The sequence below is a fragment of the Rattus norvegicus genome, chromosome 10 (genome assembly GCF_036323735.1).
Source record: "Rattus norvegicus strain BN/NHsdMcwi chromosome 10, GRCr8, whole genome shotgun sequence".
Taxonomy (NCBI): Eukaryota; Metazoa; Chordata; class Mammalia; order Rodentia; family Muridae; genus Rattus; species Rattus norvegicus.
In genome coordinates, this window is record NC_086028.1 from 74614116 (window position 1) to 74631419 (window position 17304).

General features: G+C 49.9%; 2 protein-coding genes across 2 annotated transcripts; one reads left to right on the plus strand and one right to left on the minus strand.

Annotated features, from left to right (window-relative positions):
* The first annotated feature begins 7583 nt into the window (after positions 1–7583).
* On the plus strand, positions 7584–16927 carry Nogl1 (noggin like 1). The gene is made up of 8 exons (XM_039087858.1): positions 7584–7610; positions 8156–8187; positions 9613–9688; positions 12718–12837; positions 13048–14006; positions 14931–15021; positions 16045–16425; positions 16563–16927. Exons 1-6 carry the CDS (start codon positions 7584–7586, stop codon positions 14947–14949), a joined length of 1233 nt encoding a protein of 410 aa, XP_038943786.1. The 3' UTR covers positions 14950–15021; positions 16045–16425; positions 16563–16927.
* On the minus strand, positions 11759–13386 carry Nog (noggin). Its single transcript, NM_012990.1, has one exon. The coding sequence runs from the start codon at positions 13135–13137 to the stop codon at positions 12439–12441; it is 699 nt and encodes a 232-aa protein (NP_037122.1). The 5' UTR covers positions 13138–13386; the 3' UTR covers positions 11759–12438.
* Positions 16928–17304: the final 377 nt, after the last annotated feature.

The window sequence follows — 17304 nt, forward strand, 5'->3', positions numbered from 1 at the left end:
GGTTTTGGGTCTTGATTTTGTTGCTAACTATTTGGAAGTCCTTGGATATGGTACCCAGTTGCTGTGAACTATCTCACAGTAATAATGTCACACGGGATTCCCGATGAAGTTTAAATGATGGGATGCAAATGAAGTACCAGGGCAGTGCTTATCACAGATGGGCAATTAAGGCATGATGGTTAGGGATGGACAATGGGCAACTTGTATTTATGGCAGAGCCATTAATCAAGAAAGAGAAGAAAAATTCCAAACTTGGTCAAGTTCGGTTTAGAGAGAGAGTTAGAATCAGATGTGGTGGTATATGCCTGGACCCAGCACTCAGGAGGCCGGAGCAGGAGGATTATTGTGAGTTTGAGGTTCTGGATAACAGGGAGTTCAAGGCCAGCTCAGGTTACAGAGTAAGATCCTGTCTCAAACAACAAAGAAACAAACTAAAAAACGGAACACGTTAGATTTCAACTTTGTTGGCATCGTTGATATGAATTTCCTTCCCCAGGCAGTTGGTTTGGAAACTCAGTGTGAGACTCAGAAAGGATATCTGGCCTTGGTAGAGATATGGGCTATTGGGCATCCAGCAGTGACTGTTCCTTCTATGGGGGACTCAGAACTTTGATGAGGATCTATCATCAGCCAGTGAGAAAGGGCACTAGTACTGAGCATGCTGAAAGCTGCCTCTGGGCTCCAGCACCCAATGCATGTTCATCTACAGTGTTTCTTTTCAATGGCAGGAGTAAGACAAGAGCAGAGCCCCAGGGCCTTGAACAACCTGTCTTAAAATGTGGCATTTCAGAAGATCATCCCATCTAAGGAGTGTGTGTGGGGGGAGTCACTGGAGCCTGTCACACCTCAGCTCAGCAGTCCACGGCCTCCACTGAGGTCCTTCCACAGCCTCCCTTCTGATGGGAGGCATGTGCCACCTTCCTGTTATGGTAACAAACACTTGAGATCATCAACTCAGAAGGAAAAACTAGTTACTCAGAGTCACAGTTTTGGAGGATTCCATTGCTTTGGGCACAGTGAAATAGAGCATTGTATTGCAGAGCCTTACATGGAGCAAAGTCAGTCACTCCAGACCTGAGGCAGGAGAAAGAAGAGGCTCCAGGTCCTCACAGTCCCCTTCACCTAAAGACCTACCAGTAGGCTCTGCCTGGTCGAGCTTCTCCTTCTGGAAGCATCCTTCAGCATATCACCTTGAGAGGTCTTTTAAGATGTCAACTGCAGTGGTTAGACGTAGATCAGGTAATTGTTCCTCTCTGGGCCCCAATTTCATCTTTTTGTAAGGGTTGTGAGTAGACATAACCTTTAGGGCTCTCTGGAGATGGCACTGCATTGTGACTGCTGGGGACCTTGTCCATGATTCTGTCAACACCAGGTCTCCTTAGTCACTTTGGGCAGAGCCCACTCTCATCACTGTTCAAGGGCCAATAAACAGAAAAGAGAAATGTCTAAAACCAATTCAGGCTGGTTTGCTTGGACTAAATTCTTTCCTTTGTTCATTTGAAACTAATCCCTTGGTTTTTCAGTTTCCTTCATCCCGATTAAAACTTCCATCTCTCTTAGCTTTGTCTTTGATCATTGATTTTTCGATCTTCAATCACCTTTTGGTTTAGCGTCTTTATTTTTTATTTTTTTTTGAGGCAGGGTCTCACGTAGCCCAGGCTGGCCTTGAATTTTTCTATGTAGCTCAGGATGGCTCTAGACTTCAAACAATCTTGCCTCCTCTACTTCCTGAGGGCTGGGATTACAGATATGCCATTATGCCTTCTTTAAAATGTAATTCCTGGGGTTCATGCTAATCCATTTCAGGGTTTTGTGCATGCTAAGCAAGGCTTTGGCCAACTTAGCAACATCTTTTGCCTTGTCTTATGATTTATTTTTGGTTGTGAGCCTAGCCTTTAACGGCTGAGCCATCTCTCTAGCCCGTCTTATGATTTAAAAGTCACCATCACTACCGTCAAAGAAACAATAGTAAAAACTGACATTAAACCCAAAGCCTTTGTATCAGCTAAGGAAAGGAAGCATCCATTGGGTGTTGCCTCCAGCAATAGGCTTCAGAGAATGAAAACACACACACACACACACACACACACACATTACCATTCATGGAAATAGGACATCCAACCTCTATACTGATCAAGAGAAATATACAGCCCTGGAGTTGGGTGAAAGGAAATTATTTTTTTGATCCTTACATAACCCAAGGGCTGCATAACTGCAACCCACTGGGACATCCCACCACTTTGGGGGATGTCACCAAGACCCACAGCTAAGAGTCAGACATAGAGCCCAGATCCAATTCTTCCAGGCCAACAGGCTTTTAAAGTCTCAGTTCCTTTATCTTTAAATGATTATTAAATTCTGGCCACGAGCTGTCGTGTGGATTTGAAAGAGATAAAAAGATGTGAACTCAGTTTGTAAACTGTAAAGCCATAGACGTGTGAGTTAGTCATTGCTTAATTTTATTATTCCCTGGGCTTGAAAGATCAGGGTTTAACTCTGGGGCAGATAAGGTAATCTCCCCCATTTTTAGGATTTCAGATGTGGGGAAAGGGATTCTTGCTCCTGCAAATTGTCTCTGACCTCTCTCCATAAATTACTCAACACTTGGAATCTTCTGATGGGGAGTGGTCTCCAGGCAGGGATCTTCCATTGAATAAGAGACCCATCATTTGCTGGAAGGGGTTACCAGGCGGTGGCTGTCCCTCCTCAGTCAGACAGGGCTTTCAGATTCAGTAACGAGGGAGTCACTATTATCTCCAGAACTGATAGGTTCACCTTAGGGTCATCTACTCTCTGCTCTGAATCACACATCTCAGTACGTATGCTCTTCAATTTGCCCTGGATCACCATTTAATAGGAGCTGAGCTCTGAGCTCCTGGTATGCCCAGAGGCCCAGCTGGAATCTGGCTTAGACCAGGAAAGGGGTCAGATAATATACTCTCACCTTTTTTCAATGTATATAATCCTCTGAGTATAGAATGAATGCCTATAAGTTCTCCAAACTCACTGGTGACCAGGGATGTGGAGAATAAAAATGAATGGAAAGGAAATAATAAACATAGCCACGTGCTGTATGGAAATGCTTTAGTTCACAACAGACCACATATATGACTGCAGTCCGATATACTTAGGATGCAATGTACAGATTTCTAGCTCCTAGCCCTGATATCGAAGCCCGGGTCATGCCAGTGCCAAGCATCCCTCCTGAGTTTGTGGGGATGTTGGTATAAGCATGCACACTGTGTTGTTCTCTAGGCGGGCATGCAGAGACAGTGTGTGATGCCTGGCAACAAGCATGGAGGACTACGTGTCTGGCTACGCTCTCACTCAATATTCTAGAGCATACTGCCAGTTACTTAAGAAATGTTGGGACTGGGGAGGCGGCTAGGCAGTTAAGAGTGCCTGCTGCTCTTGCAGAGGACCTGAGTTCAGTTCCCAGCACCCATAATAGGTCCTTTACAACTGTCTGTAACTCAGGCTATGAGAAGATGCAATGCCTTTTTTGGCCTTTGCAACACACACACATATGTACATGCACACGTACACACGTACACATGTACACATATACACATGTCCACACACACACACACACACACACACACACACACACACACACACACACACACACACGAACTCTGTAACAGACCCATCTATCTTACATTTACTGTTTCCCTCAGCAGTATCAAAGGCTATGTGGAGTGATTGACCTAACAGGTGTGTCTATCATGCAGTGCGTGGGCCACACGTGTTCTTGGATAGCTGTCAGCAAAGCTCAACACAAAACTGCAAATTTATTTAAAACATTATGAGAGTATGTTGTAACCCGATTATGTTCCTTCTCCTTCTTTCCCCTCCTCCTTCAAAGGAGAGAATGGGTAGAGGTACTATGAATCTCAGGCTGGTTTCATCCTTTGTAGCCAAAGATGACTTTGACCTTTTTAAATATTTTATTTTTATTATGTATGGGTATTTTGCATGTGTGCACATATGTATATATGTATATACACACACATATATGTATATGTGCACCGTGTGCATGTAGTGCTTGTGGGAGCCTTAATGAGGGTGTTGGCTTTCCCGAACTCCTAGTGATAGACTGTCATTAGTCATTATGTAGGTGCTGGGAACTGAACCCTGGTCCTTTGCAAGAGCAACACCTACTCATCTGGGCCATCTCCTCTGCCCCTAACCTTGAACTTTTGACCCTCCTACTTCTGCCTCCCAAGGGCTGGGATTACAGGAATGTACCATCATGCCTGGTTTATGGAACTCAGGACTTCTTATGTGCTAGGCAAACACTCTACTCACTAAGATAGATCTCTAGCTCTTCCCAGCCCCACACTTGTCTTTTGGGTCTTTCTTTCTTTCTTTTGACTCCATAGTTCTTGAGTATAAATTTTGCAGATGGCTACATTGCGCCATAAAGTCAAAAGATTGGACACAGCTGAACCTGGATTTGTGATAAGTACATTCTATGATGGTCCCACAACAGTGAAAAAAAGTCACATAACAAAGAACTTCTCCTACTGTGTGTCATTTAAGCAATACATGACGGTGCCAGTTACAAATTCTGATGGGTTCCATGAAGAAAAAGCAGACAGTTGAAACAGTATGGTGTAGAGGGGACCTGATCTGCTCCCCTACAACAAGAATGGGGTCTGAAGGATAGTGGCATCTAGTGATGCTGGGGGCAGTGGAAGGCATCCCAGAAAGCAGCTACGGCATGTGCAAAGGCCCTGGAAGCAGTGGGAATAGGGAGCTTCCTGTAGGGCTTGAACCCAGACCGGGGAGGAGGTTTCTCAGCCTGGGAAGAAGTCTGCTCATTATCCTATCGCAATAGGAAGCCTGTGGGAGGTTTTAAGCAGGGGAGTGACAAGAGCACATGTGTGTCTGTCTTAAGGTCACTCAGTCTGTGGCGTGGAGAATGGATTGGAGCTGGGGTGACTAGGGAAGGAGAGAGCGCGGCTAGAATTATAAGCTCAAGGAGCTCTGAGCCCCTTGCCTCTCTGGCAGCCAGCTCAGTGCCCTTGCACCACTGGACTTCTGCCTCCACCCTCAACTAACAGCTGGTGCCTCCACCCTCAACTAACAGCTGGATCTCGGACGAGTCTCTTAAGCATCCTGTTGCCATAGGTTTTGAAATCTGTAGAATGGGGAAAGACTCATTCCCTTGCCTGGCTAATTCCTTCATTGAATATATGCAGCAACAGTTGGGAATCCTTTATAGCAATGGCTAGAAACAGCATTGGCTGGAAGCAGTGGTTAAAGCCAGTGACTACAGGGCCTTAGTCACAAGTGGGGCCCTGTGCCCCAAAGACGACTTCATTCATGTAGTACACATTTAATGAGTGTCTTCAGATGTAGGGCTGCCTTCTGTACTTTGGCTACAGAGAAATAGTAGCAGTTAGATATTCCAGACCAGAGGACACCAATAGAGCTGTCTTCATCACCAGGAATGAGTTCAGCGAGTGTCCTGTCTTCTGCCCAACCTCTCTGGCATCTACCCTGGGTCCTGTGAGCGGAGGCTTTGCACCTTCACACTCCTGTTCATATTTGTTGCTGCGGGTCAAGGCTCTGAGCTAGCACAGACCTGTTTCCTGGCCTCAGGGGTCTTTCTATGTCATTCCACCTAAATTTTAAAAACTCTGCATTTAAAATTCTAACACTGTAGGCGCTGGAGAGCCGACTCAGTGGTCAAGAGCATTTGCTGTTCTTGGTGATGATTGTTGGGTTCTCAGCACCTACAGGAGACTTACCGCTGCCTGTTATTCCAGTTTCAGGGGATCTGGTGCCTCCTACTGGCTTTCTCAAGCATTACAATCATATGGTGCATGCGTGCACCACACACACACACACACACACACACACACACACACACACACACACACACACACGTAAAGATTAATTAATGAAACCTCATGCCATCTACATTGATAATGACTTAAAAAGGAGAGTTGACTTGAAAATCTGGAAATATTGGCCTCTGTTGCCAGTTTTGATTCAGAACATCTAAAAGTAGGGCTCTTCCACTGGCCTGGATAAGCCTTAGTTCCTGCATCTGATGAAGGGCAGAGAGAAGTTTCAGGACATCTCCAAAGAAATGCTACAATTTTATAACGTTTCCTTCACAACCTGGATCCCTGGTCCCACTTTCCAAATCCTATGTATGGTCTTCCCCCTCCCCCTATTTCAAAAGAATCAAAATACTTCTGACTTTCGTCCTCTTTACTAAAGGGTTCCAACCTTAAATGCTCGCAATAGTCTTGGTAGGTGCTAAAATGATTGACACGCCCAGTGGGGAGAGGTGGTGGACTCTGTAGCTAGACAAGGCACATGTGCCCTATTTAAAGGAGACTCGTTCCCAATGCCAGCAAATCACTACTTTATATTAAAAAACTGTAGGCTGGAGCCAACTCCTGTCTCCCTTCTAGGGCTGTGTAACCTTCTGATGTTGTGATATACAGTGGTGCCATTCTATCAACTTCATGCTAGAGAATAACTGCACACCAGGATTCCAAAAGACACTCAACATGTTAAGCGACTTTACAGTTTTCTCTTGGGTTGTATTCAGGGTATCCTTGTCAGCCTTGCTATCCACATATCCTGGGTTAGACGAGGATCTTTAAAAGCACTATCTCCTCTCTAATTGAAACCCACAAGGGGTTGGGGATTTAGCTCAGTGGTAGAGCGCTTGCCTAGCAAGCGCAAGGCCCTGGGTTCGGTCCCAAGCTCCGGAAAAAAAAAAAAAGAAAGAAAGAAACCCACAAGACCCTTCCCACCTCATCTCTTACTGAACAACTCATCATGACATCCCACCAACTCCTGTTCATTTCCCTCTGCCTAGAATTTCCCGAACACTTCCCAATACTGCTCCCAGAGTAGGACAGGGCAGAAAACGGTCAGAGTGCATGCCTCTGAGATCCCTTCCTGTGCCTGGTCCCAGGTAGGCTGAAACATTAGCAACTACTTAGACATCTCCGTCCGCCTTTCGACCACCAGTCCCCAAGTCCTTTCTAGCCTTCCGGCTAACAAAGTCTATATTCTTGGCCCTGATGCCCCTCAAGCATGGGACTCAGCAGGGTCCTCTATTACAGCCTTAGAGAAGCCACTGTCCCTCTTGGCTGACAGTGCCAGACTTCAACTGGAAATGACTCTGTGCTTGGGTCTGGGGAAACTCAACAGCTCTTGTCTAGGGCTGTGCTTAGCACAAAGTGGCTTACCACAACCACAATTTGTCCCTTCTGGGCCATGAAGAGGTAGTGTTTGGAGTCCTTGACTTGCTTCTGGGCTGGCCTGAGAGACTTGCTTAACCAGCAGACTAAACTGAAAATGGTGTCACAAGACTTTCAAGACTGTCAGAAGATGCCTTGCAGTCACCATCTGAGCCTCTAGAGACACTTTCTCTCAGAGCCATAGCTGCCAAGTGTGTCCAGCTGTCCTGAAGCCATTACACTGTGAGAAAACCCAAAGCACATAGAGAAGCCAAGGTGGGAGGCTCTGGTCAGTGTGCTGGTTGAGCTGGCTCACAGTCGGGTGCTAAATTGTCCTTTTGAGAGTCAATCTTCCATTGCTTATTTAACACAATGAGTGTGGTGGTGAATTCTCTTAAGGTAAAGAATTATGAGCAAAGCTAAATGGGCAATTTTAAGATTTGATCTCGAGCCTTGCATTGATATCTATACACAACCAGAACAGTGCTCCATAACTCTCGACTGAATGAATAAATGATTCCTTTCTGATATGGAGCTCAAGTGGTATCTCTGGCCTATTTAAGTCCTATTGTTTGAGAAATAAGGTCTGGGGCTTGTAGCTGGCATTCACAATCCTCTCTCATCTGGCTTCAGCCTGCTTTTCAGACTTCATTGCTTGCTCTCTCTCAGCATGAATTGAGCCTATGCTGAAGTTTGAGCTGTCTCCTAAACACACAGATACTTCTTCAACACCATTCCTTCACTTAATGCACTCTGCTCTCTCAGTCCCTCTCCCTACCTTGGTCAGCGGGTTGACATTCAACGTCCTTATTGAGACTTTAGTCAAACACCTTTCCTGGTTGTCCGGTCCAGCTGTGCCCTTTCCTCTCTCTGGCCTTCTCATTTGATGGTTTAAATCCTTTCACTGTATTGAGTCTCACTCACTTGTCACTTCCGTATTGCAGGGTCATCTCCTCATGGACCGGAACGTGGGGAGGTACTGATAGGTAAACAGCACACAAACTACCTGCATGGAGGCTGACCCCCACGTGGAGTGGCAAACAGTTTCCCAAGCCAAGTGCTCGAGTTCTTAAAGAAATCTCCAGGAGAGGCTCGGGCTTCGGTGATGACTTGGGTTTTGAACACAACAGTGTCACATAACTGCATGGTGTTGGGCAAGATGTTTAAACTCTCCGAGCTCCAGTTTCCTTATTTGGAGTGGAGAATGTGCACGAGAACAGGCCCAACAGATATAGCTTGGTGCTTGATACAAGAGAAGCTCTTAATGCATGCCTGTTGAATGGATGCAACAGATTGGCCAGTCAGCTTGAGGAGCCTCGGAGATGGTGTCAGTTCAAAACCGTCTCCCACCAATATATTTTCTTAAGGAACAAGAAAGAAAAGGGGGTGAGAGTGGTGAAGAGGAGAGGAGGAGACAGAGAAGGGGAAGAAAGGGAGGGAGGGAGGGAGGAATAGAGGGAGGGAGTTAGGGAGGGAGGGAGAGAGAGAGAGAGATCTCCTAGCTAAAGTCAAGGGCATTGGTCTATGTGATGTCAGCAAGCGGCTGCTGAAACGGTCTTCTCACCAGCAGATTGAGTGGTGGGCACTGGAATCCTCTCCAGCCCTAACATTCCAAGAGCATTAAAGAAAAAGGATGAATCACCCCCTTCAAAATACCAATATGGGCTGGGCCCTCCCCTTGCTGTCCTCTTGTAGCACAGCTAAGAGCTCTTAATACACACCCAGCTTCCTCCTGCAGCTGCCACCAAGCTTCAATCCCCTTTCCCAGGAGTCTCAGAAGCAAGACTGATAATGGACCTCCGGCTTCTCTGTCTCAACAGGGAGCCAGATCTCATTCCCAGACTCTAGGGGCCGTGGGGGCCTTCCGTGGACATTTGACCTCAGTTTCTTTAAGTGACTGGGTGTTGAAGGGGTGGCAGGAAATAAGGGGGGACATTGAAAAAGAGATCCTCACAATCCTGAGGGGGAGGGACAGTTTCCTCGACCCTCTGTACTTTGATTGGTACTGGGTTGGAAGAAGGCAATGTGTCGGTAATAGTTATAAATCTCCACGGTGGGAGACACTGTCCCTCAGCAGCTGCATCGGTTCATGGACTCAGGCTGCCGTAGAGGACTCCTGGATCAATTTTCCTCCTCTTAGGAGACAGGCAGTAGGTGCCTCTTTGCTTACAGCTCTCTCCCTTAGAATTATAGTACTATCAACACTAGTCGTAATAGAAGGAGAGAGTGGCCAGGGCATCATCTGCCCAAGCACACACTTTAGTTCCAGGACCAGCGCCTCCTGCCTTCTTCTTGTGGGACCGCCTGCGTCGGGCAGGGTTCTCGGTGCGCGCGCGGAGCCGTCCTGGGCCAGCCCTCCCGGTCTGTCAGTGCGGTGGTCTGTAGCCCGTCACGTCTGCAGCGCGGGTCCTCCCAGCTCACTCTGGCTCCTGGCTCTGAAAGCCGAGAAGCTCGCCGGCTGCGAGCGGGTTTTCCAAGTGGGTAGGGGTGGGGAGGAGGGGCGCGGGCGGGCGGGCCCGCGGCGGGAGGAGGGGGCGTCGCGGAGGGAAGACCTCGCATTGTAATCCAATGACATTACCAACGTGGGGGTGGGGGCGCTGGCCTCCGCGCGCTCTCCGAGTTTTGGCTGCCCGCCCAGCTGGGAATAACTCTCTTCGCATAATTCGCGTGTTTACCAGGCATGAAAATTCTTGCTTTGGGCTCCCCCCCCCCAACCCCGACCCAAGCCCCCTCCTCGTCCCTCCTCCCCACCTCCTCCGCCCCTCGCAAGTGAAACTCTGTCTACAAAAATATTGGCCCGGGGCATAGAAAGTTTTGCATAAATTCATAAGTGATGAATGGCCGATTTTTAACGTTATTTGGGTATTTGTCAGAACTTAACAAATATACGTGTGGACGGCGGTTCATAAACTTAAACATCTCAATATCCTCTTTCTTCTGGAAATAAATTACGTTTGTTTGCCCGGCTTGGAGTCTTAAGGTAGCCGACATTAGGAATATTTTAAAAGCCATCATCCATCGAGCATGTCTCCCAGGCGCCAGAAAGATTAAATGAAAGAATCATAAGATGGAGGTCTTTAACTTTTAATCCTTTTACAATGAAGCCTCAGATAGTCGCGGGGGCAGGGTGCCCTCTCTGGGGGGAATAATGCCGTTATTCCTCGGCTCCCAGTTAATGAATACCCTAACGTCTGTCCCACGGCTGACGGAGGCAGCGCCGGGGAGGGGGCTCCGGCTCCGGGGCCAGGCTATTGAAATGAGGAGCCACCGAGGCTGCGTCGGGAGGGAAGAAAGCGCCCGGCTGGAGGGACAGGGAGGGCGGGGCCCGGGGCATTGAGACTGAGCTGGGGACTCGGTGCAGGTTTGAAATAATTAGCATAGATTCGCTGCGACTCCGGAGGGGGGGCTGGGGGGGGCGGAGGACAGGAGGCCTGGAGGGAGGCGCGACGAGGTGGCAAGGGGGTGGGGAAGGGAGCAAAGGAGGGCGACTGTGGAGTCCAAGATAAATAAAAGGAGCCCGGAGCGGTGTCAGGAAGCCGGCCCACGTGGAGCTGAGTGGATGGCCGCCACTGGGGATTGAGGTGGAGGGATGCACGCGAGAGTCTAAAGCGGGTCCCAAGAAGATGGATTTTTTTTAAGGGTGGGGTACAGTAATATTAACCCGAACATTTAAGGGGTAATTTTGCCTCTATACTAAAGAGCAAAAATCCCATTCTGATTTCACCTCTCTTCTCACCCCCACCCCCCAAGTGGAGTAAGTGTGTGGGGGGGGGTCGCGTTTCTCTGCTCAGTGCAGGTCCCAGAATTGGTGATTTGTACCCAGATTCACATCCCTCTGAAATTTGGGACCTCAGTCTTTCTTAGGTCCTGGAAGAGGCCCAGGTGAGTGTCAAATATCCAAATTATCTCTCCCTAGTCAATTGTAGGCCTGGGACGTGGGGGCTTCAGACCAGAAGTCTCCCTGAGGTTGTATGTAGTAGAATTCAAGGGGTCGCTTTAGCCCCAACCACCATATTTTCCGGGCATGCAAAGGGTTAACAAGGGCTGGATATTGTGGTGGGGGTACAAGGAGGGAGGGGTGGCGGGATCTGGGTGGGCGCGCTCTGACACCCCCCCCCATTCCTCGGGGGTCAAGTTTCAGCGGCACTCCGCCCCCAGGGAAGGTGTGAAAGACACGTGTCCCCATTGTGAAGGGCCTGTCAGCCTGGACAAAGCAGCTACCCCTCCCTCCCCCCCTCATCGGCCCAGCCCGGGGTCAGCTCCAGGGGGCCGGCTGGGTGTCGAGGTCACTACAGGCCTGAGCTTTGGTGTCACGGGGGAGGGTACCCTGGGAGACTCGGTAGAAACCACATGATACTTAAAAGATGGGGTTTGAGAATAACACCCCCGCCACACACACACACTGAAAATTTTACAGTCACCTTCATCACCCCACAGGAGGGGAGTCCAAACGGATGAGCATGTCTCCCAATAGGCGTAGTAAGCGCGGCGACAAACCCCCCCCCCCCATCAATCACCAACACAGTGAATCACAGTGTAGAGCCCAGTCGGTTTTAGTGGTTTTCTTTAATCCTGTTCTGCACTTCTTTCTTATTTACTACACGGGATATTATAAAGAATAAATAGCAGATACTCTTAATTTACAATGATTAGTCATTCCATTTGTTCTCTATATTTACAATAACTGTAAAATAACATTGAACTCTATAACTTCTTCGAGGTCTAAGGAAAATCAAAACATTTTCCGAAGAATGGAAAATAGCTTTTTTAAAAGTCCTTCTACAAAAGTTCCCCCTCTCTTTGTACTTTTAAGAAAAAAATAACTTTTCCCCCCTGCTTCGCCATGCGAAGGGCATTGGGATATAAATAGCAGGTTAACATTATTACCAACAACCAGAATAAGTCTCTCTTTTCTCTGCTCTTTTTTTTTCACTTTGCTTGCTTATTTTTTTTAAATACAGTAGAAGCCGGGTAACTTTTGACGTATAATACTGACCTTTTAATAAGTAAATTAAAACTGGGACCGTATATACACACATATACATTCCTACACAGTTAAACAGTGCATTACATGAACCAGAAAGCCAGGTCTCTGTAGCCAAGAAGAAAAAAAAAGTTCATTGAAAACCCTCGCTAGAGGGTGGTGGAACTGGTTGGAGGCGGTGGGGGTGGGGGGCGTTGGTGGGGATCCATCAAGTGTCTAGGCGCGGGCAGGGGGCCCCGAGTTCTAGCAGGAACACTTACACTCGGAAATGATGGGGTACTGGATGGGAATCCAGCCGCAGCGCTGACCCCCGCGCCGCTGACAGCGCCACCGCAGCACGGTGAGGTGCACAGACTTGGATGGCTTACACACCATGCCCTCAGGCACAGAGCAGGAGCGCTTGCTGAAGCAGCTGCCCACCTTCACGTAGCGCGGCCAAAAACGGCTGCCTAGGTCGTTCCACGCGTACAGCACCGGGCAGAAGGTCTGTGACCACAGCCACATCTGTAACTTCCTCCTCAGCTTCTTGCTCAGGCGCTGCTTCTTGCCTTGGGCCAAGCCCTCGGAGAACTCCAGCCCTTTGATCTCGCTCGGCATGGCCCCCGACGGCCGCTGCCGCAGCAGCTGGTCCAGCTCCGCCAGGTCCTCGGCACCTCCAGCCGGTCCCCCGCCCCCTCCGGGTCGGTCCTCTGGGGGTGAAGTGGCCATAAAACCCGGGTCGTAGTGGCCCCCGAGCAGCGAGCGCAGCAGCGTCTCGTTCAGATCCTTCTCCTTAGGGTCAAAGATAGGGTCTGGATGTTCGATGAGGTCCACCAGGGGCAGGTTGTCGCTGGGTGCTGGGCGGATGTGTAGATAGTGCTGGCCGCCGGCTGGTGCTGCCCGCAGCCCCAGGACCACCACCAGGGCGTAGAGGGTGACCCCCAGGCTGGGGCAGCGCTCCATGCCTCCCGCGCGCGTCCCGGGGCTGCCTCTTCGTCCCGCGTCCCCGGAGGAGAGCACGCCGAGTCCGCGGCGCTGCCGCGCTCCCGGGTCCCTCCGGAGGCGGCTCACCCGAAGCTGGGCTGGCGCAGGGCAGGCAGCATGAGCCGCGAGGAGAAGCGTTCGCGCAGCGCCGGCTCCCGCCGCGGCGCAGAAGACGCGCACGAGTTGGTCACAACTCCCCCCCGCCGCTCTACTTGGGAAGGCGGCCGCGGCCGGGCATCCGAGATTACTCCAGCGCGACCGTGGGGCGCTGGGGGCGCCGGCTCCTCGCTGCTCTCCCCGGCTGCGGGCGGCGCAGGGCGCGTGGACGAGCCTCTTTCCTCCTCCTCCTCCTCTGGCTGCTCGGCGTCCTGCTTCTCTGTGCCCAGCCTCCGGTCGAGCGGGTCCTGGGCCACTTCTCTCCGTCTGCTCCGGGCTGCACAGCCGGCTCTGCCCTGCGGACTCCAGCGGCGGTGGCGGCGGCGGCGTCCGCGCACGTTGGCACCGGTTTGTCTGTCTCGCAGGGTCCAAGCCTTTAAATTTCCTGCACTTTCAGCTCCATCACCATGGAAACCACTGACTCTCTCCGCGTTGCCCCCTCCCCCTTCTTCCCCCCAAACAACAACCCCACCCCCCACTCCTCCACCCGCGAGGAGCCGGAGCCGCACGGGCTCGGGGTTAAGCGACTGCACTGGTCGCCGCGGCGGCGGCGGCGGCTCCGGCAGCGCCCAGGACTGTGCCCCGCCGGACCCAGATGCCCCGGGAAGCCGACAGTCAGGCTGCCCGCCGGAGCTCACAGGCGGCGGCGGCGCGGCAGCGGCGGTGGCGGCGGCGGCGGTGGCGCTTGGCAGGTCTCCGCGCAATTTTCTCTCCCCCCCCCCCCGCCCCGGTTCTCCTCCTCCTACAAAATGCACCGCCCCCCTCCTTTCTCCTGGAGCAATGCAATGGGGCTCTAGGCGCCCCGCCAGGGCCAGTCCCGGGGAAAGCTCGCGGCGGCGCTGGAGCCAGGCTGGAGGGTGCAGGGCTGGAGTTGAGGGGTGTGGGGTTGTCGAGGTGGGGCGGGGGGGGGGTGACTCTCACTAACTGAGTGCTTTGCACCGGGAGAGGAACAGCAGGGAGATGCTGGGGGCTCGGTTTTCAGTGCAGTTCCTAGCAAGAAATTTCTCCATGTGCATGGAGCATTTTCCCGGGTGCGTGTGCGTGTCTTTTTATCGTTCCTCTCGGGATTGGACTAAGTCCCCTCCCCCCAACACACACACACACACACACACACACACACACACACACACACACACACACGCCGCAGGGTTGCGCAGCGTGATGTAATTTCTAGGTAGCACTCCTGTTTCTCTGCCCCTCAGATCCATGAGGCGGGGAGGTGGTCTTCTCACCCTCCTCCTTGGCCTGGTCCTACCGGGTGAGTGGCGGGGAAATAGAGGTACATCCTCCTAGCCTGCGGTTCCCCTAATCCTCGCTGCTTGCTACAACTAGCTCTCACCTCCCTGGGGGCGGCGCGCCCTCTGCTGGCCCTTTGTGATCCCTGCATTTGGTTCTGGCTGAAGTGTGTGTGTGTGTGTGTGTGTGTGTGTGTGTGTGTGTGTGTGTGTGTGTGCGCGCACGCGCGCGCGCAGTGGGGGGAGGGGGTTGCGTCCTGTGGTGCTCAGCTAGGTGGGTTTGTAGGCTGCCCCTCTGTCTGGCCCAATTTCAAATTCTGCATCTGTGCCATAATTGTGGGTACTGACAGGTACTTTATGTTTCTGAATGCTTTCTCATAGATTTCCAGACTTAGTGTAAACAAAAATCCTGAGATTTTTCTCCAAGGTACTTGGATTTCACAAGCACACAGGTTTGCATCATCCGGCTGGGGTAAGTGACCTTAGTGGGCAGAGAGTGGTGACTAGAAAAGGAAAGGTATTCTAGAAGTAAGGTACCCAGGTCTGGATGCCATCCACCCTGGTCCACATCTATGTAGACCTTGGGTAAGTCACTTGTGTGGCACTCAAAATTTTAGTTTTTGGATTAGTGACCTAACTCCAGGTCTTTTTTGAGACCTACCATATCATAGTTCTAACAAACTGAGTTAGGTCACTAATCCAGATTCAGCATCTTTTACCCATCAAAGGGACACTGCTTCTTGAAAAGAAGGAATAACCTCTTTGATGAGAAAGGGGAGCTGAAGTGACCCCTCCCCCTAATTTCCCTTTGTATGAAGAGTTGGGGTCAAGACCAAGCTTGTCCTTTATGGTGATGTGGTTGGTGTCCATCGTAAGGCGGTGGAGGAGAGACACCTGGAGTGAATGTCTCCGGAATTCACACAGGAGTGGGAGTTAGGCAGTCCCAGGGCCACAGCCTCAAACACACCAAGGTCTAGTTTTCCTTTTAGTCCCCTAAGGGGAAAGCACTTGGTTGTATGGCCTTTCTCAGTACCTCAGTAGTAGAGAGGGGTGGCCAGTTTCAGGTGCGAATGCTTCCCGCAACTGTAACATCTGGACAAGTAGAACTAGACTCCGTGGGTTCTGTCTATAACAAGGTCTTGCTTTGATCACCAGTGGAGATGAACAATCATTGGTTTTTAAAAATTGGTCTAGGTCTTAGGGTGAGAGAGATGACTCGGTGGTCAAGGGCACTGAATGTTTTGCAGAAGATCAGGGATCTATTCCCAGCATGGTGGCTCACACCCATGCCTATCTCCAGTTCTAGGACATCCGATGGCCTTTTCTGCTCCATGGGCACCGAGCATGCAAGTGGTGCACAGACTTGTACTCAGGCGAAAGCCCCACACATAAAATAAAATCAATAAATCTAATTTTAAAAATTAAGAAAACAGTCTAGTTTGCAAATAATATGAGAGACCGTCTCACAGACTTTACTTTTTGATATGTTTTATAGTGGTTTGGCATTAGTTTGCTGTCTCGTGAAGATTAAATGTTCCAGAGCAATTTTGTCACTGCTGGGAATCAACTAAGAAAATAATTTCTTTCAGTAAAGACTTGAGAAGGTAAACCCAAGTCCTGCCTTCCTCAGACAGGGTTGAGTTCCAACTAGTGCTTACCTACTGTGCTTTTTTTTTCTTTTTTCTTTTCTCCTTCAAATCACCTGTGGGTTTTTTAAATGTCCAATCACCCTCGGTTTTACATTTATTATTATTTTACTGTATGTGCGTGAGAGTTTTGCCTGCATGCATAGCTGCTTGCCACATGTGCCTGTAGAGGCCGAAAAAGGACACGGTGTCCCCTGGAACATGAGGCACAGACAATTGTGAGCCAGCAGGTAGGTGGTGGGAGTTGAACCCTGGTCCTCCGAAAGAATAGCTCAAGTTCCTAACCACTCAGCCATCTCTCTCTCCAGCCCCTGATCACCTGGTTTTGTTTAAAAAACCAACCCGGAGCCTTCCGTCCTTTTTTTAGGCTGGATAGATTCAACTGAACAGCAAAGAAGAATGGGAACCCAAGCATACTTGATGATGGCTTGGGTGACTTGTTCATGGAGAACCTACTGTGGGAAGACCAGAAGGAGACACAAGTGTGAGACGGTGCAGAGCTGACTTCACATTGCAGCCAGGACTTCTGCAGTCCCCAGAGGGGAGAGATGACAAGCATAGGAAGAAAGTGCCTAAAGTATATTGGAAAGATCTATAGATCACTATAAAATTGTCAAAATTGGTTTCCTTAACCTGTGCTCCCTTTTGTTAAACACAGCACTTTCTGCTGGTCTTTAAGTGTTGTCTGGAATTCAGGATCCATTGTGACTAATTAAAAGAGTATCAGAGCAATTACCATATCACTATTGGGTTCTCCAACCACACCTGCAGGGTTGGGAAATGCCACACTTGGGGAGGCTACAGCCCCATTCCACCGCTCTACAATGGGGAATCAGCCTCCTATATTCAGTTGCCAAGGAATTCTGGGTCACTGCTCTCAGAGACTAGACTGAGCAATATATTAACGGTAGAATGGAAATTTAGCTAATCTTGATGTAGGATGGTGGTGTATCTATCTATCTGATGAGGGAGAGGAGGATACTTCAGACAGGATGTGAGTTTGAAAGGAAAAAGAAGCACACCAGATGAGGGACAGCCAAAGGACCTTGGGACAAGCCGAAGGGAAGAAGAATTACTACTACCTCTATGGTGGTTCAACACCAAGGTAA

Excerpts from the sequence above, each read along its gene's own strand:
- Nogl1 (XM_039087858.1), top strand. The coding sequence starts at position 7,584 with ATGAGTGTGGTGGTGAATTCTCTTAAG. Across the intron at positions 7,611-8,155 it reads TGGTGGTGAATTCTCTTAAG|GGTCATCTCCTCATGGACCG; the intron begins GTAAAGAATTAT and ends TCCGTATTGCAG. Across the intron at positions 9,689-12,717 it reads GCTGCGAGCGGGTTTTCCAA|CTTCTTGCTCAGGCGCTGCT; the intron begins GTGGGTAGGGGT and ends CTTCCTCCTCAG.
- Nog (NM_012990.1), bottom strand. The coding sequence starts at position 13,137 with ATGGAGCGCTGCCCCAGCCTGGGGGTCACCCTCTACGCCCTGGTGGTG.